At 41.6% G+C, this 17078-nt stretch overlaps 1 protein-coding gene and 1 long non-coding RNA gene across 4 annotated transcripts in view; one reads left to right on the top strand and one right to left on the bottom strand.

Moving 5' to 3' along the window:
• Positions 1–5737: 5737 nt before the first annotated feature.
• On the bottom strand, positions 5738–9118 carry LOC125747664 (uncharacterized). Its single transcript, XR_007399360.1, has 2 exons — positions 9056–9118; positions 5738–8467 (listed from the first exon to the last, which is right to left on the bottom strand). It is a non-coding gene; the product is annotated as an uncharacterized LOC125747664 (long non-coding RNA).
• A 2706-nt stretch (positions 9119–11824) lies between these two features.
• Positions 11825–17078, top strand: part of flna (filamin A, alpha (actin binding protein 280)) — a 32574-nt gene continuing 27320 nt past the window's right edge. For 2 of the 3 annotated variants that reach the window (XM_049023074.1, XM_049023072.1), the window contains exons 1-2: positions 11825–11980; positions 14808–15281. In XM_049023074.1, the coding sequence (XP_048879031.1) occupies positions 14909–15281 (373 nt within the window). In that variant the 5' untranslated portion in view covers positions 11825–11980; positions 14808–14908. Of the gene's footprint in view, positions 11981–13065; positions 13164–14807; positions 15282–17078 lie in introns of those variants that run through there. The other variant, XM_049023073.1, reaches the window with a different exon arrangement.

The following is a 17078-nucleotide window of genomic DNA, read 5'->3' as shown; positions in this document are numbered from 1 at the left end:
TTACAAAGAAAACAAACAAAATAAATAAAATAAAATAAGCTTTGCATGGACTGGGGCTACCAGGGTAAACCTTAATAACCACGTTTGTCGATGAGCGTCATACAAATGGCCCAAGTGTGCACTGTGTGGCCCATGCATAAGGTGCATGAATGAGGTATCACTTATCCATCCATCACGAGAGACTGCGAACTCCTTTTTCTGTCTCTGTGTTTGCGCTTTCCAAACAACTGGTTGTCATAGCAACCAGGTGACCATAAAGGCATGTGCCGATATGCTAAACAATTAGCATACCTCCAGTTTACTACCATTAGACAGCTAAAATTAGAGGTTTGTCCTACTGGGAGAATGATAACAAAACGTAAGTTTTCCTTCAAATTTGGGCAAAATTTCTGCTGAAAACATAACACAGTGTGGCCCTTAAAAGGAAGCGAAAGTTTAATTACCACTAAAGAGTGGAACTCCGCTGTAAACACATTCCTGAGTTTTATGCGCATGTGATGAAGTTCACGACATGCTTGTGTACAAAAAAAAAACATTTCTGATTTAATTTAATAACTGATTTTGGCAGCAATCCAGTTGTCTGATATGCTTTTGATCCTCTCCTGCAGCCATGGAGGTATCTCCTCTGGCCCTGAGCTCATCTCTGTATTCTGAGATCTCACACTACACAACCTGTCCTCACAAGTTTTGTGTCGGTTCCAGCTACCTGAGCTGTGAGATCATACGAAGCTGTGAAGGTGGGCCACGTGTACCTCCCCAGCTGGCCCTGCTGCTGTGCCTGTGTCTTCTGCTGAAAGAAAGATTAGAGAAGCGCTTATTTAACTTACACCTTTATTTGAGACGACTTGCTGGGGGGGGGGGGGGTTATCAAGCAGCTGCTCAACACAGTGAGAGCATAGGCTCAGCAGATTGCTGACTGGGTAGGTCAGATATGTGGATATTTAATAAGGATGATGGGGGTGGCATTTAACTGCTATGGAACAGACAGTGAGCAAGGTTCCCCCCCCACCCTTCAAATCAATCCCACCAATTTCTGTGTCATTAAATTTGGTTGAGATTAATTCCTCCCCACGTACAGTATCTGATGATGTTGGTCTGTGTTTTTCTCTCCCGGTAGGCAAGACTGTAGGAAGAACTCAGGTGTTTCCCTGCCTCTAATACACTGTTCCCAAGGTAAGGAAACACATTCTAAAGCCTGAAAATAAACTAGGCTTGTTCTGGTTGAAATGTTCCTAAGAAGGAACCTTGAGCTAACGGGCTTTTAACGGAAATATGAAATAGTGCTCAGTTAATTTCCTTTTGAAAGACAGTTTTATGTTCCTCATTTTGTTGAAAAAAAGCGATACATTGCACTATGTTGATATAGAAAACAATGGCATTCTTCATTATGCGGGTGCATCAATTTTTAAAAATGCGTCACGAGTTTAAGACGACCGAGGTTCTTCTGAAATCTGTAGCCTTGTTTACTTCATTTTCACCTCACCTTATGTTCAGGAAGACCTTCCCTTCTGGACGTCATGAGTGATCTTCACATTAACAGATTTTGTGGTCTTTCTTTAACTCAGATGTAACCCACAATGCTGATAAATGAAACCCAGCAAAATGTGTTGCCAGGGTTCCATTTGCTTTAAGTGCCTCATGTCTTTTATTACCCAACTTCTGCCACGTGTCTATGCTGCTTTTTTACTGTGCAAGAGCACAGAGGGAAAAGAAACAATTGTTATCTGATGTCTGATTGTAATGACTTATCTCTCCGAGATAAAACATGACTCACTGTTTACACTCACTTTATACATCTTAGGAGACACTTCAATGGTTCCTTCAGATACAATATACCTGTGCTTAAAATCACTCATATCAAAAATATTTTACGTATATGGCTCAATTAGCATTTTCATTAACAACAGCAGTTAATTGGTTTTATTTATATTGGGCTTTAGCAGCTATGCCATGTTTCCTCCCTTGAAATAATTCATACTGCTTTAGGCTATACTGTTCAGCTCTGGAAGCAAGTTATGAAGTGATCGACCGTCTTGGTGAAGACGTGGTGAAGAATGTTAAGCCAAACAGGGAATCCTGCATCGCGTTTGGGCCTTTGAGCAAGGCCTGTAGCCCTGAAAACTGCTCCCAGGCCACTGCATGAATAGCTGACTGTACACGCTTTGCTCACACCTATATACATGTTTGTTTCATTGAAGAGTATGATGGGATATATGAAAAATAAAAAATTCTTATGTGCCTGTACTTGTACAAATGGTGATTAACATATTATTACTAAATTAGGAAGTTTTAACTATATGGTGGAGTAGTATCATATCTTTGTTTGATGTATGTAAATGTTCTAGATTTTCTCCCTTTGCAGTGGTATTGTAATTAATAGTGATGGCCAAATGAAGCTTCATGAACCATTTGCTGTATTTTTTTACCCCACTAGATGGCACTCTTGGTTTGCATTGGGGCATGTACAGCTCTGTGGCACTAAATTTATGATTTGGCTGAGAAAGCAGTTAGCCCTTTTTGAAATGTAGGTACATGCCCTGAGTAAGGGAAGGAATTTGAAATTGGAGTGTCCAGGTGAGTACCCATACTACAGAACTATACTAATTGTACGAAGTACAGTTGTCTTGTCAGAGCCTGCGCTCACTATGTGAAAACAGCTCAGCAACCCACACTCAGATTAAACATAAATTCATTAACATACAGTAGATCAGAATACTAAAACACACTGTGGGCTATAACATACAAGGTAACCTTGCAATGTGTTAGAATGCTACAGCACATACGCTAACAATTACAGCTACATCCAGGATCATGTCACACAGACACGTTTCATTTTACTTAACATGTTACTGCAAACCTCCCTCCATCCACCCAGCCACCCCAGCCATGATAAACATCACCACACAACAAATGGGACAAAACCGAAAGAGATCCACATTTCTGACACACCATAACCCCCCCCCCTCCCCAAAAAAAAAATCAGACTGCTCCCAGATGTGCTAAACAAACTGGTATGGATGTGTAACATCTACAGGATAGTTCTGTGTTCTCCCTCTGATTTATTTTCGGCTACATTCTTTAGCTGTGTGTATGTGTACATTTTGGTGCACTGCTCAGTGGGCCTGAAGGTTAATCACAGAGAAGGGGATCCAGATCAAAGGGAGAGGGAGCCACAGAGGTGGATGGGTCACTCAGAGAGAGAAAGATCAGTCATTCATCGCTGCCTCCCCATCTCTCCACATTCCCCATTCCATATAAGGGCAAAACTACCAGTGCTATGCTCTCCCTGTCCCTCTGCCCTTCTTACTCACTGTGTGATGTAATGCCCCCCACAAAGGTCATTAAAACCTATAAGTACTGGGAGCTGGGAAGGAAAAAAAAAGATGTTTGAGGAGAAGGGAAGCAGAGTGTTTTGGATATAGAAATCACCAAACATCCATTAATGCCTATTCTTGTGAGAGACACTTAAAGAACGAATCTGATTTTTGGCCTGAACATGAACACTTTGGCATTTAGTCCAATTTTATGCGGTCTGGGATGAAGCTGAAATTCCATTTTCAGTCATAGGTCCAAAATAAAGATCAGGCTGATCTCCCAGGAAGTGGCCAGACTGTAAATCATTGTTTCCTTACAAGATGTTTTCCAAAAAGCTTAGCCAATGTCATGACAGATTCGGGGCATATCAATGTCTGTCTTTCTTCCACTATATAAAAATAAAATGTAGGATATGACCTGAAAATGCACTTAAAAACTAAATGCAGTAAGTATGATGTTTGCAGTCAGACTGCTGAATGATCTGAGTTTGAGTGCAGGGATCACTGCGGGCATTAAAAATCCATCTTTGAAAAGTGTAGCATCATTTCACTTGGTACTGGAGATTGTGAGTGACAGAAAGAAAATGTATTTTTGGTAAATCACTAAGGCAATCTTCCACTACATCTTCATTGTTATACAGAGACTTTAAAAATATTTTTGCTTGTAAATTTAAATGGCATCCCACAGGAACATTTTACTGCAAAAGCTGTATTTTCTCTCTGAAGAAATACTGGATAACTGCTATTTGAACTCAGAAATACCTTTGTAATTTGACATTTCTCCTATTGTATTTAAATAACAAATAGAAAAATAACAAAAAAGAAAATCATAATGAAAGATTTGTAAATGATATGATGGAAAAAATTAGATTACACAATGAGTGGAGGTCAGTATAAGGAAATGTTTTTTCCTTTCAAAGGAGTCATGAGATATCTGGAGTGGAGATGAACTGAGACTCCTCAAAGACTCTGCAAAGATGTGTATTTTCCATCTAAATACATCTTTTGTGATATTTTCAACAGTGAGAAAGCTGAGAAAGTTGCAGGTCTTGCCCTTGTGTTGTGATGGCCTCATTTTTAACTGTGAGAAAAAAGCTGCTCCTCTCCTCTTAGCTGCTCCTTTCCTCTTAGCTGTTCTTAGCTGCTCCACTCCTCTAAGCTGCTCCTGTCCTCTTAGCTGCTCCTCTCCTCTTAACTACTCCTCTCCTCTAAGCTGCTCCTGTCCTCTTAGCTGCTCCTCTCCTTTTAGCTGCTCCTATCCTCTAAGCTGCTCCTGTCCTCTTAGCTGCTCCTCTCCTCTTAACTACTCCTCTCCTCTAAGCTGCTCCTGTCCTCTTAGCTGCTTCTCTCCTCTAAGCTGCTCCTGTCCTCCTAGCTGCTCCTCTCCTCTAAGCTGCTTCTCTCCTCTTAGCTGTTCTTAGCTGCTCCTCTCCTCTAAGCTGCTCCTGTCCTCTTAGCTGCTCTTAGCTTCTCCTCTCCTCTGGGATGACATGGAGCAGGACTGCCTGAAATGCCACATCTGTCAGGACAGCAGAGAGCCTGTGCACTCCAGATGGGGTTGGGGGGGGCTGTTTTCTTCACTCAGCTGGTAGTGTGAGGCCTGTGGCGTGATAAAGGCCTCTCTGAACTGACAGTTTTATTGCTGCTTGTGGTTTAAATGACAATGTTCTGGAACTGAACAAGGGTGTAGATTTGGCACAACACTGGTAAGGACCAAATCAGCCCTGAACCCCCCCGCCCCCCTAAACACACACACTACTCCTACAGTATTGGTAGGAACATGTCTCTACCACCCATAACCAAATCTACGTCCCTCCAACTGAAAACTGTTCCAATTCCCTTAACAGTGGCCCAAACATCACACTATGTTGTTTAAATCGGAGACAGTCCACCATCACACACAGTGGGGAAATTGTGGGTTAATGACATGTTCTGGACTGCTAAATATGTTAATGTAATATTTATGTAATCCCATGAACATTTTTATTCACAGAATGTTTAGGGACACTTGCTCAATTCTGTAAAAATGTTGCAGACCTATTGGATATGTAATAAGAGTCCATTGACAAATCATGTTTAACATATTTGCACATATCTCTTGCACATAAATTCTCTTTTTATTAAGTGTCTTATTTTTTGACTCATTCAGTTCTTTTCTTGCCATTTTATTATTCATTGTAATTGTAGTTACTGACTCCCAAAGGGATACCAAACACAAATGTTTGTTTTATGTTATTGGAAAGGTGTTACTAATTTAAAAAGCATCCAATGAGACTACTTGCCAATGAACTTTTTAACTCAGAAAAGGTCTTTTAGAACTATAATTTGGGTTTCAATTTATTACTGTTTGTTTATTACTTAAAACCACTGGTTGTTTCTAATGTGATACACATTACCAGTCAAACATATTCGCACATCACAGGTTTCTATCACATTTCCATTTATTGCAGATTTTTTATTCTTGTTAAACATTGGAAAGTTGGGTGAACAACTCTAAATGAAAATAAAAGTCAAATAAAACAAGTTTCCTTCATAACATGGAAAGAATATGTAACAGTGCATGCATGATGTCCTATTAAGTGGTTGTGTGACAATGGCATAGTAAAATAATAGGCTGTCCTTTAACTTTACATGCACTAGTTAACTGCTTCATCCAATGAAACAGAGCAGTAGTTAATGTCCCTTGTAGGAAGGATGCCTTGAATTTTATCTGCTATTTTAACTGCTAGAAGTTACTTTGATGAATCAAAGATCACACATGATTTTTTGCTAGTTAAGATACTCAAATAGTGAACATACTGTAAAATTATTTGTTAGCAAAGAATTTTTTGTGTATTTTTAGTAAATGAACATGCATATGTAGAATATCTCAGTGCATGCAAAAACTTTTGACTGGTAGACTCATTGTATACAAATTAAGTAATGATTATTACTTGGTTATAAAACTAATGAATTAGCGATATTTTTATTGAATCATGCAAGCATCCCTAGACTCTCTGTCAGCACTATACATGTCTCAAAAATACTAAGCAGCCAGAATAAAACTGCTCCATGTTTTCTGTTAGCAGAGACTTTGTGTAGGCAGACAGCTGCCTCCAGCTCACAACTTTTGGCTTCAGTCAATAAAACTATACGCAGAAAAGAATAAACTGAGATGCTGTCATGATTTTTGCATTTTTATATTAATATGTCAGGGGAGCGTGGTACATTGGAATTACCATTGAGTCACAAAGCAGAAAGGCATTATGGAACCTCGCAGCTCAGTGGGCTGGAGAAAATTCCCTCCCAGATGAGTCAATGGTAACTTCCACACAACTGTGCTAGATGTTAACCGTGTCAATTAGCCTAAAGAGATTATCAGACAACACATGATTGGCACCAGAGTGCATAAATGATACAGCTCTAGGATTATTACTGTAATAATCAACATCCAATTCTGTGGACAATAATAGACAAGCTACACATAGCAGTTACTGTGTTACACAACTGGCCAAACTGTGTTCCATGTCCAAACACATGCACATATGCTCACATCGGAGGTGCAAGCTGTTTCATGTTGATAGGCTGCATTCAGTCTGACAAAAATTCCAAAATTGGACTGCTCACAGTCCAATGAAAAGGGAAAGTAAGAGAGAAGAAGGAAGAGAGAGCGAGAGGAGAGTCTCGCCATGCCATCACACTTTAAACAAGACTTCACTCAAGCAGTGACAGGACCAGACAGATTCTAGGTGTGTTTCCTGCCATTGGAGAGTGGAAAGATGACATGAAATGCATTCCCCCGCTGAGTAGGACACATCTGCCCAAGCTTCTTGATTACTTTTCAAATGAGAAAATATAAAACATTAATAAATGTTTGCACCCAATCTTTGAAACTTTGGCTTTAAGCTTTCATCATGAGCATGTTTTCGGGGCCAGGAGGACCCTGTATGAGCTTTGTCTCTTTATAAAAGGGGTGTGGCCAAATCTGAGCCCTGTCCAATGGCAACCACTGTGACACAGCCTCAGCGAATCACATCCCAGCCAGGGGCTGGGATCAAAAGGCTTACTCTTTGATGGAGACCTAGAATGGATGAACAGGGTTGGGCATTTCAGGTCCTGAAGCCACATATCCAGACCATGATTTTATTTCTACCGACCAGCTGAGAACTCTGTGACTGTGACTCTTTATGATCAGCTGGTTGCTAGAAACAAAATCCCGGTCTAGATAGGTAGTTATTGCTCCTGAAATGCCCAACACTGGATGTGAGTGAGAGTGGGAACACAAATATGAAAGACTGAAGGTGTCCAACTAACTAAGCTGTTAGCCAGCAAGTGAGGACTGGCAATGAGCCTGAAGGGGTGAACCTGGGTGTCATTACGTGTGGGGTATGTGGTCGCAGTGCAGGGTCTGGCTTTCAGTGATTGGTTGCAGTTTTATTGTGGGCGGAGCTTTGCATTCTGTTGATTCTATTACTGTTTTGTTATTCTGTTCAACAACATAATGTAGATGACTAGAGTATTTGTTTTTCCTTTACTTTTGCCTCAGTATAATGAAGCCTCCCAGTAGTGGTTTTTAAACAATGATTCAGCTGATGTTCTTCCTGCCTGCCAGACAGGGCACAGCAAACTTCCCGTTTAAGTGAATTTAGAAACACATATTCTGACACACAATCACAATCATCCAGTATGACAAACCAAACGCTTTAACAACATGGGCAAACTGCGTAACCAGTTTAAAACGACATCACCAGTTCAGTCGTGCTGCACAGAGTAACCGCTTCATTCCGACATATCACATTACTCTTAAATGGCTGAAGTTAGTGGCATTTTCCTGAGACAATGAAGCCAAGGCATAAATGTATTTCTACACTGTAGTGAATTTAGATCTCAGTTAAAGGGAAGAGCTGAGTACTGTTTATTTTAGGAACTGCAGATTGTGCTTCATCCAGTATATTATAACCTGCAGCTGCCAAAAGGGTGAGATGCTATCAGCAACATATAAACATTAAGATGCATCCTGGGTTGCTCAGTCTGGTACTGTGTTGTTTTTGGATACCATGACGTTTTACTCTGGAGGTGCTGTATCGCTGTGGGACTGGCACACGACAAACAGTCTGTCAGTCCATCGTTGAATCTTTCGTCCGGGTCAGAGTCACTGGGGCCTGGAGCCTACACTGTCAGAGAAAAGAGTACAGCCCTGGTACGGTTTTGTCCCCCAAGGTACAAACAACATTAATGTATGCCCCAAGGGTACAAAAATATTCCTCAGAGTCCATTTCTGTACCTTAAAAGGTGCATTTACCTACAGTTAGGGTATATTTGGCAGACCATTGAGGGTACAGCTACAGTGACAAGTAATTGTAACCTCAAAGGTACAAATTGGTACTTATTTCTGACAGTGTAACTCTGGCAGCAAAGGACGCAAGGCTGAGGTACACCCTGGATGGGATCTCAGCTGACCATAGGGCACACACAATGGGCAATTAAGAGAAGCTAATCAGATCTTACTGCACAGCTGTGGCCCAGAGAAGAAAAACTGAACACCGGGGAGAAATCGTGCAGGAGCTCCATGCAGAGAGCAGAAGCAAAGATTAAAATCCCCAGAGCCAAGGTATTGGAGGTGCCTGTGCCCACTAAGTCACTGCAGGGTCATGCATGCAAAATGTAAAAGCTGTTAAAATTGTAGCATCCGAAACATCATCATCTTGGCCCCTGAGATCTCAGGGAAGCAGAGGGTGTATAAAAACAGGAAAGAAACTCACTCAAGCCTGTTTCCAGTTCTGTGTCACCAGATCCACTACTCGCATCACACACTCACCTTGTTGGCTAAGCAGAAAATTCAGAAATATGTTAAGGTACAGCTGAGATAGCACTGGATTTCTTTTTGATTGCATCACCATGCATATATTAAGCTCAGTTCAAACTTGAAGCACACACCCACCGTTACGCCACACAAACATGTACGAATTTGGTTATTGCCTTGGTATGTTGTTGGATTACACAAACATCGCACACAGAAATACATTCAATGGTTTATTTTGGCACTTCCATCGGTTGAAGTTACTGGTGAAGTTACTGGGGGGCTGGTGCAGACTTTAATATTTGCAACATTTTTAGCTGTTCATTGATTTTGGGATGAAAAGTCCTGCCAGGCTCCTCAAATTCCACAAATCAAAAGGGAATTTAAATGCACATTGAGTTCAGCCAGAGTGTTATGATGTCATTTCATAGCAGCACAGTGACCCAGACAGAGAGATTTTACAGCAAACCATCTCATTCTGCTGTGGTCCACTCAGGGGGTGTATTAATGCGCAGGCTATAGCCTGGCAAACATCAGGACCCCACCCACACCTCAGAAAAAATGGAACAGTTAGTTAAATGGGCAACACCTGACTGTCCATGCTGATGTCAGCCTAGAGCCCCTCGACTCATCGCTTTCTTATCTGTTCATCTTCATGAAACGCGGCATGAAATTGCAGTGACCTGGCCGCTGATTCCTCAAGGACAGCAGACCGTGTTGTAACACATATCTGCTCCACAGACCCACATGGCTGTTACAACGACACAGGGATGTGGATATGAAGCACTCTGACATTATGATGTCAGACAGTCGTATATTTATGGTGAAATCCAATCCAAACAGGTGTGCCTCCTGTCCTGCCTCAGATGTGTCCAGCACTGTGCTGCTTCTGGGCTACAAAGTCGGAAGCTGGCTGAAAGGGTCCGGGTCGGTCCCTTTTACAGACGCACGGCAGAGGGGCAGGTCCTGACAGTGTGCAAATGCCAATGATGTCACCGCCGTGTAAAATATAGGGAATTTAATGAGCGAATTCAACCATCTGTATGTATTCATATTGAACAGACTGAATGGGGTGTCAGAATGCAATGAAAATTTATGCATTAATCATGCACCATTAATAGGAGGATTAAGGTTCAGTACTCACTGAACATTACCATGTGTTCCACAACAGCATGACTGAGTTAAAAAAAAAAAGAGAAATGAGTGAAAAAGGAAGGGTGGGGTATCTCACATTACTGATGGCATGCACACAAACAAGCTCTCTCTCTCTCTCTTTCTACCTCTCTCTCTCTCTCTCTCTCACACACACACACACACACACACACACACACTTACACACATATTCTAGGCTGCAGCCTTGGTGGGACAATACATGCTAAGCAGAACTGCAAAGGTCAGGTTGACAAAGAACCCCAGTTGAACCGCTGGCACACACTTTGATGGGAAAATCCAGATAAGCTCAGCACACAGAGCTACACTCCTTCGAATCTATAGCCTGCTTGCAGCAGTCTTCTAACAGTAGACTCATTAATCTTGGGACAGTGTGCAGCTCAGCAGGATTGGATGCCGTTCGTGTCACTGGAAGGTCACCAGTTTAAATCCCAGGGTCGTCAGAGTGATTCTGCTGCTCGGTCCTCGTGCGAGGCACTTAACCCACGATCGGTCCCGCGAGTGACCCTGCATTCTCTCAAAATAAATATGACGCTTATGGTCAAAGCATCTGCAAAATTAACAAATAAAAACCATGAGCCAAAAAGGCAGGATATAAAGTTGCGACCAAGAATTCTTACATATTGTGAAAGTGGAGTAATTCCCAGAAAACGGCATTAGAGTGACATCTGATTAGCTGGCATTGGAATGGGCGTGTCTGACAGCACGGGTGATATGTGCATACTTAAAGACGCTTGTTATAACTCTGACCATATTATAGTGCTAACAGCTTGTTAGTATAAAGGTCAGCTCCTTATTTGTGTGCCAGTTTAAGGCTTTCTTCAGGCAGAAGAAAAGTAGATTCCGCTTCCAGTTCGCTTGTTTGAACAGTCCGCATGAATCACCGAAGGCTTGGAACAGTTAAGAAAGATGTCATTATGGTTCATTATCTCACAATAGCAGCAGTGTTTTGCTGGTGGACAGATTCAGATTCCGAACTCACCTGTGGCGTTTGGTTATTTTTGAACCACGGAGAATCAGCAAACCCGGTGCACGCTGGCCTGTTCATTTTAGGATTAAATGTTGGTTTTATTTCCTGTTTCGCTGCAGAATTTGCTCAGCCAGTGGCAAATACATAGTGAAGAGTATTGCAAATCATTAAATCCAGGTGTAAGAACATCGACATTTGCAGTGTATCTTCTCGGATTCTCCCCTTTCTGTGATTATACGGAAAAGTGAGATTTTGTGCTCACCTAAAGTTAAATGGTCCTCATCAAGAGGTAGGAAGACAGTCAGAGAATGAAAAGACGATTTTTTTTTGTTGACGACTGGGAGGCAAAATAACTGCAGACCGATCCAGGGTCAGCCGTCATTGCCGATGCAAGATGTGAGTTCAGAGCTGAACATGCGAGCCGAAGGGGGTGACATCATACCGTTACAATCCGGAGGCGCGGTCGCCGGTATAACGTCAGCCCTCTACTGAAACATACTCACTCCATAAGAAAAAAAAACACCCCCCTTTTACATCTTACCAATTAAGGCTTTTGCAATAGAACGGCGAAAAGAGAGAGGGAGATATAGAAGACCAAGGGGTGTCAGTCTTGTTCTTTCTCAGCCGTAGCGGTGATCCAGAGGTACGGAGACAAAGTAATTTTCACTGGTGTGGCTTTACGCACGCCCCAGCGGGAGACGGAAGGCGATCCAAGTGTATTTTAGGCAGAAAAGACGAGAAACACAGGTACATGGTACATAGCAAAAAGCGTGTTTCACATTTCAACTTTATCTTTCTTTAGTTTACATATATGTAAATAACTGATATTAAGTAAATTATTATACAAGCAGTGATACTCTGTGCGGGTTTTGTTTGAAATATAACGGGTCATCTAAATCTCCAAAGTTTTGTCAGCTGTTCTACATGGAAGTCTACAAAGTTATGTCGACCTGTGTACTGGGTACTGTAATGTCTGAGGGAAAGGGTAACGTTTGGATATTTTAAGGTCGGTATCCTTTTTTGTCCGCTATAGGGCAGATCAGTTATGTGTATGTTACTGTATTTATTGAAACATGGTACGCTGTGAATCAGAAACTATACGTTTAAACGTCTGTGCATGCTTGGAGAACAGTTTTGTATTACTCCTAAATGCTATTTTCGCCTTAGATTGTGGGATGAAATACCTGTTTATTGCTTGCAGATAGATCAGAAATTGCGCAAACAAGTGAAATCTTTTCATCTGTGTTATATTTTCTTGATATTTATACGTTTGATATGAACTTTTGTAACATTTATTTGTTTAACAGTTTTTTAAGGTGGTGAACATATATGTACAAGTAGTTTGCTATTGCAGTATTTAAAATGCACCATTCCGGTAATCTAATTATGGCCCCGTCACCAAATATGGCAAAATATGGAAAAGGTCTGTTTCATGCCTGGACAGTGATGTGGGAGCCGCGTGCGCCCTCATACGCACGGGCCTGGCAGTACGTAGCCGGTTCAAGGGTGCCAGACGTACGGCTGCGACCTATTAGTGCCGACCCTAAAGATCTGTACAGCATAACAAGGGAGATTACCAAAAGGCCAGGGGATGGATGACTAGTTATTGCGTTATATCAGTGTATGTTTCGCCTCCACATTATGCCGATGTCATAAAAACAAATGCAAAACATTGTTACTATAGTTACACGTTTATTTGCAATGGTTACAATCAGTGCGTCTCACTCAGCCCGTATATTCAGATCTCTCCTGCGGTCCAGTTGCGGGAAGAACGAAAGTAATACGCGTCTCGAGTTCCGTTTCTTTCTCTTTGCTTCGCGAGTGTTCTTAAAGGTGTGGTTAGAGTGATAACACGCACGCTTCGCGCGCAGCTACATCTTTCTCACTTCGTGCACTGACAGTGTGGCAGAAAAACGTTCACGCTAATAAGGTAATGTGACTTTATAAAATTTTATGGAAATTGCCCTAATCTTTTTTTCTAAGAGCAACTAAAGTTTTATAAAATTACTGTTTATATAATTGCTATTTTATATTTATATACAATGTTTCACTGATGCACTGCTTGCACTGTATTCACAGATGGTTTTGTTGGGACTAATTTTATCATGATGTATAGTTCTGTGCACATTATACTGTGTACAAATAAATAACAATAGACTGCCTGTTTAGACAATTAACAAAACTAAATAAGGAAGGTTTGCAAGAATCTGAAAATATGTAATATATTATTATACTATTAATTATCAGCATGTCAGGTGTCTGCTATACGAGGCCAGTCTTTTCAGATGAGGTTGTAATACACCAAACGTGTGCTAGGGGGCATCAAACCCCGATTGTCAAAATTTGATTGTCAGCATTTAGGTGTGGCATGTCAAGTTAGTACGAAGCGAGAATGAACTCATTTTTCTCTTGATTTATTGTTTTTTTTTCAATTAATGATGAGGTTTAAAACATTTCGGAGATATATTTTCGTGGATAGCAAAAGATTACTTGTAATTGGATCTGTGATTCCAATTTGAAGAATTAGATTGGGCCTCTGTTTTTTTAAGCAGCAAAACTTTCGGGTTCTAAACATGGTCATTTGAGAATGTTAGCTAACCCATTTTAAACGTTTCGGTGTGTATTTCCTGAAAATGAGAAAGTTTTAACACCCAAAACCACTTTGAGACTTTGACTCCAAGAGTTACTTGGCATGCCATTATAGTTCAATGAAATTTGCAGTTTCATTGAGAATTTCAACAGCTCTTCCCTTAAAAAAGATTGTCTGTAAAAACCATTCAGGTTTAGTGTGACATAGCATAAATATTCAAAATGACATTTATAAGACGATATATAATATCTTAATAACTGCAAGACCAAAGTAAGAGGTATGGGTGTGTTGGATTTTGGTACGAATTAAGTTTTATACCCAGTCAAAGTTACACTGGCCTTTTAACCTTTCCATTGGCAGCTGTAAGCTGTCAATAGCTGGTTATTTCTCACATTTGGTAAATGAAGTTGAAGTGTGATAGATCCTAATGTGTTTTTCCGCGGAAATGTTTCAGTCGTTCGGAGTAGGGAGATGTGTTTTTGCCTTTATTATGAAAAACAGCTGGAACATTTGCAGCTCTCAGCATTCCTGTCCATTTAAAGCAAGAAGACGCGACTGATGTGGTATTACATAACAAGTTCAGACATTTAAGCTCGTACAATAAAGACGTAACATTTGTTGCGTGTTTAAGCAACATTCCAAAACTGGCAAGCACCCCTGTACGAAATGGGAGCAGGCCTATCAGCGTTTAGGACAACTTTACGTTTATTTAATAAACGAATTCTTTATGGTATAGCTGTATGTTTAGTTGTTCACATTCTGTAAGGAACTCCAGATGAAAAGAGTAAAATATCTTCAGACTAATAAACTTTCGATCGGTTCTCTAACTTCTGTTTGAAGTGCAAGGCTCCCCTTAGGAAACAATTGCGCGCTACGGCAAACCAGAGGGGAGAAAGTCGTAAAAAAAAAAAAAAAACCCAAAGACTTCATTTTTCACTGTCTCAACATTTTCTTTCCATTCCTTTCTTTCTTTTCCCGATCTAGACCATAGCTACGAAAGAAGCAGCTGCGAAGAATTGTAAAATTCGTTTGACCCCACCCAAAAGATTTAGTCAGCGAACGGGTGAGAGAGTAAGTCCATAAAAATGAGCAGTCCACTCCCACGCCTCCACCAGTCGAGCGCACCCGTCATCAACGCTGCTCTCGTTCAAGACAAGGACTCAGACATGCCCGCCACCGAGAAGGATCTGGCCGAGGACGCGCCATGGAAGAAGATCCAGCAGAATACGTTCACCCGCTGGTGCAACGAGCACCTGAAGTGCGTGAACAAGCGCATCGCCAACCTGCAGACCGACCTGAGCGACGGGCTTCGGCTCATCGCCCTGCTTGAGGTTCTCAGCCAGAAGAAGATGTTCCGAAAATACAACCAGCGCCCCACTTTCCGACAGATGCAACTAGAAAACGTGTCGGTGGCGCTGGAATTTCTGGATAAAGAGAACATCAAACTGGTGTCCATAGGTTGGTGTTTTTTTTTTTTTTTTAATATATAAATAAATTCCCCAGTTTGTGTAATTGGTAATGGAGTTGTCGATAATCTGCCCCTGAAAAGTTCTTTGGCCACTTAACTACATGCTTTTGCTTTTATTGTTACTGCTCATCAAAATGTCCGGTGGGTTGCGAGACTTACCGTTACTTAGTCGCACTGCTGCGATCAGACTGCAGTGTGAATGCGGTCTTTTTAAACTACGAATGAGGAAAAACACGACACTTTAATGTGCATTTTGTATAGCAGGAATTTGTATCTTTATCCACACCGCCTTCCCCTGAAAGCTTGCCAGTCTGTTTCTATTCGTTTTGTATTATGAGTCATACGCTGTGAAAATCGGTATTTTCTCTCGATAGGGCAGAATAGTTCCTTTGTTCATGTGGATTAAGTTGTAACGGGTGATGAAGATTGAAAAGTAGCCCTAATTTCTCCCGAAAAGCGCATCCGCTGAACTCATTCACGTGGGATGCAGTGTAACGCTTTACCAGTGCCGGGTTTAAAGTCACCCAGTGCCCTGTATTCGCGTTCACGCTTAACGGACCCGAAATGTTTCCGGAGATCCGGAACAAATATCCTGTGGGACAGGAGCCGACTTATAACGGCCCGTCATCACTCCTGTGATATACAGTTAACTCCCTCTTTCACCTTGACCGATCGCATGTTTCTCCAGTAACTCGGTAGCCGGTCGTCCATGCCTGTAGATCAGTGCCTTGGACTTGCATCTGCGGGCTGTCATTGCTTGATCTACCAAAGTCAGTGTTAAGATGTAGTACAAATGTTGATGTACTACCAAAATACACCAGATACCTTAACTGTGCAGTGGTTATGGTGTGAATGTCCTTTTTGTAAACCAGCTGTTTGGAAGGGGAATGTACAGCCCTAAGGAATTTTCATTCATCATAGACAAATACCTGCATGCTTTTTGTTAGTTCAGGATTTCAGATCTGCGCCTTCGGGATATTGTACAAGCAGGGACGTATAGTAAAGGGTGGGGTACATTTCAAGAGGGAAGGCTGTGTTCCAATTCTGGAGTTTGTCTGATTAGGCTGTCTAACAAAGATGGACAGTCAACAGTTTGAATGTTGCAAGCAAGATCACGATTGCATAACTGCAGTTTCATCTCGTAGGAGTCTTACTAAATGTAGGGCAGGTAATGCAGGTATATGGGGGAGATGAAATGCTGCTGGTATGCGAGAAGGCTAGCTATCAGGAAGGCTAGCTAATCAGATGGTATGTGAAATGTTTGGGGTGACAGGGTGTGTCGGTTCCTTTTTTTTCCCCGAGCAAGACGGAAGCCGCAGGTCCTGCCCAGGCTGGGTGTATTTGTCCTTGATTGTAATCCAGACTGGCTTGGAGTCTGGTTCAGGGCTTCTAATTATTCAGAATGAGAGTTTGTGTGTCAAATGCTGAGGAGTCCAGGTAGAAGGTTGGAGAAAACGGAATGGTATTTGATGGAAATCTCTGGCAGTTTGCAAAATGTATTAAACTGCCTGATTTTAAAGGTGGTCCCTAGCACTGATGGTTCTGTGTAAAGCACTGAGGCTCAGTACCTAGTAAATGGTAATAGAAACCCAAGCCTTAGTGCTTTAGTATGGATGAAAATTGAACGTTAACCCTTGCATGAAGTTTTTTAGATGGGAGGTTTTTCTAAAGGTAGCTGACTGCACACCCCCCAGAACATCCTGAGCTTGCAACCTTGAACCCTCCCATCTAAAGTTTGCGGTGAGCAGTCCCTTGGTGTGAGTCTGCACCGGGCTCTTCTGCTTTGT

This window comes from Brienomyrus brachyistius, chromosome 8, assembly GCF_023856365.1.
Source record: "Brienomyrus brachyistius isolate T26 chromosome 8, BBRACH_0.4, whole genome shotgun sequence".
Taxonomy (NCBI): Eukaryota; Metazoa; Chordata; class Actinopteri; order Osteoglossiformes; family Mormyridae; genus Brienomyrus; species Brienomyrus brachyistius.
This window is presented reverse-complemented; position numbering and strand designations above follow the sequence as displayed.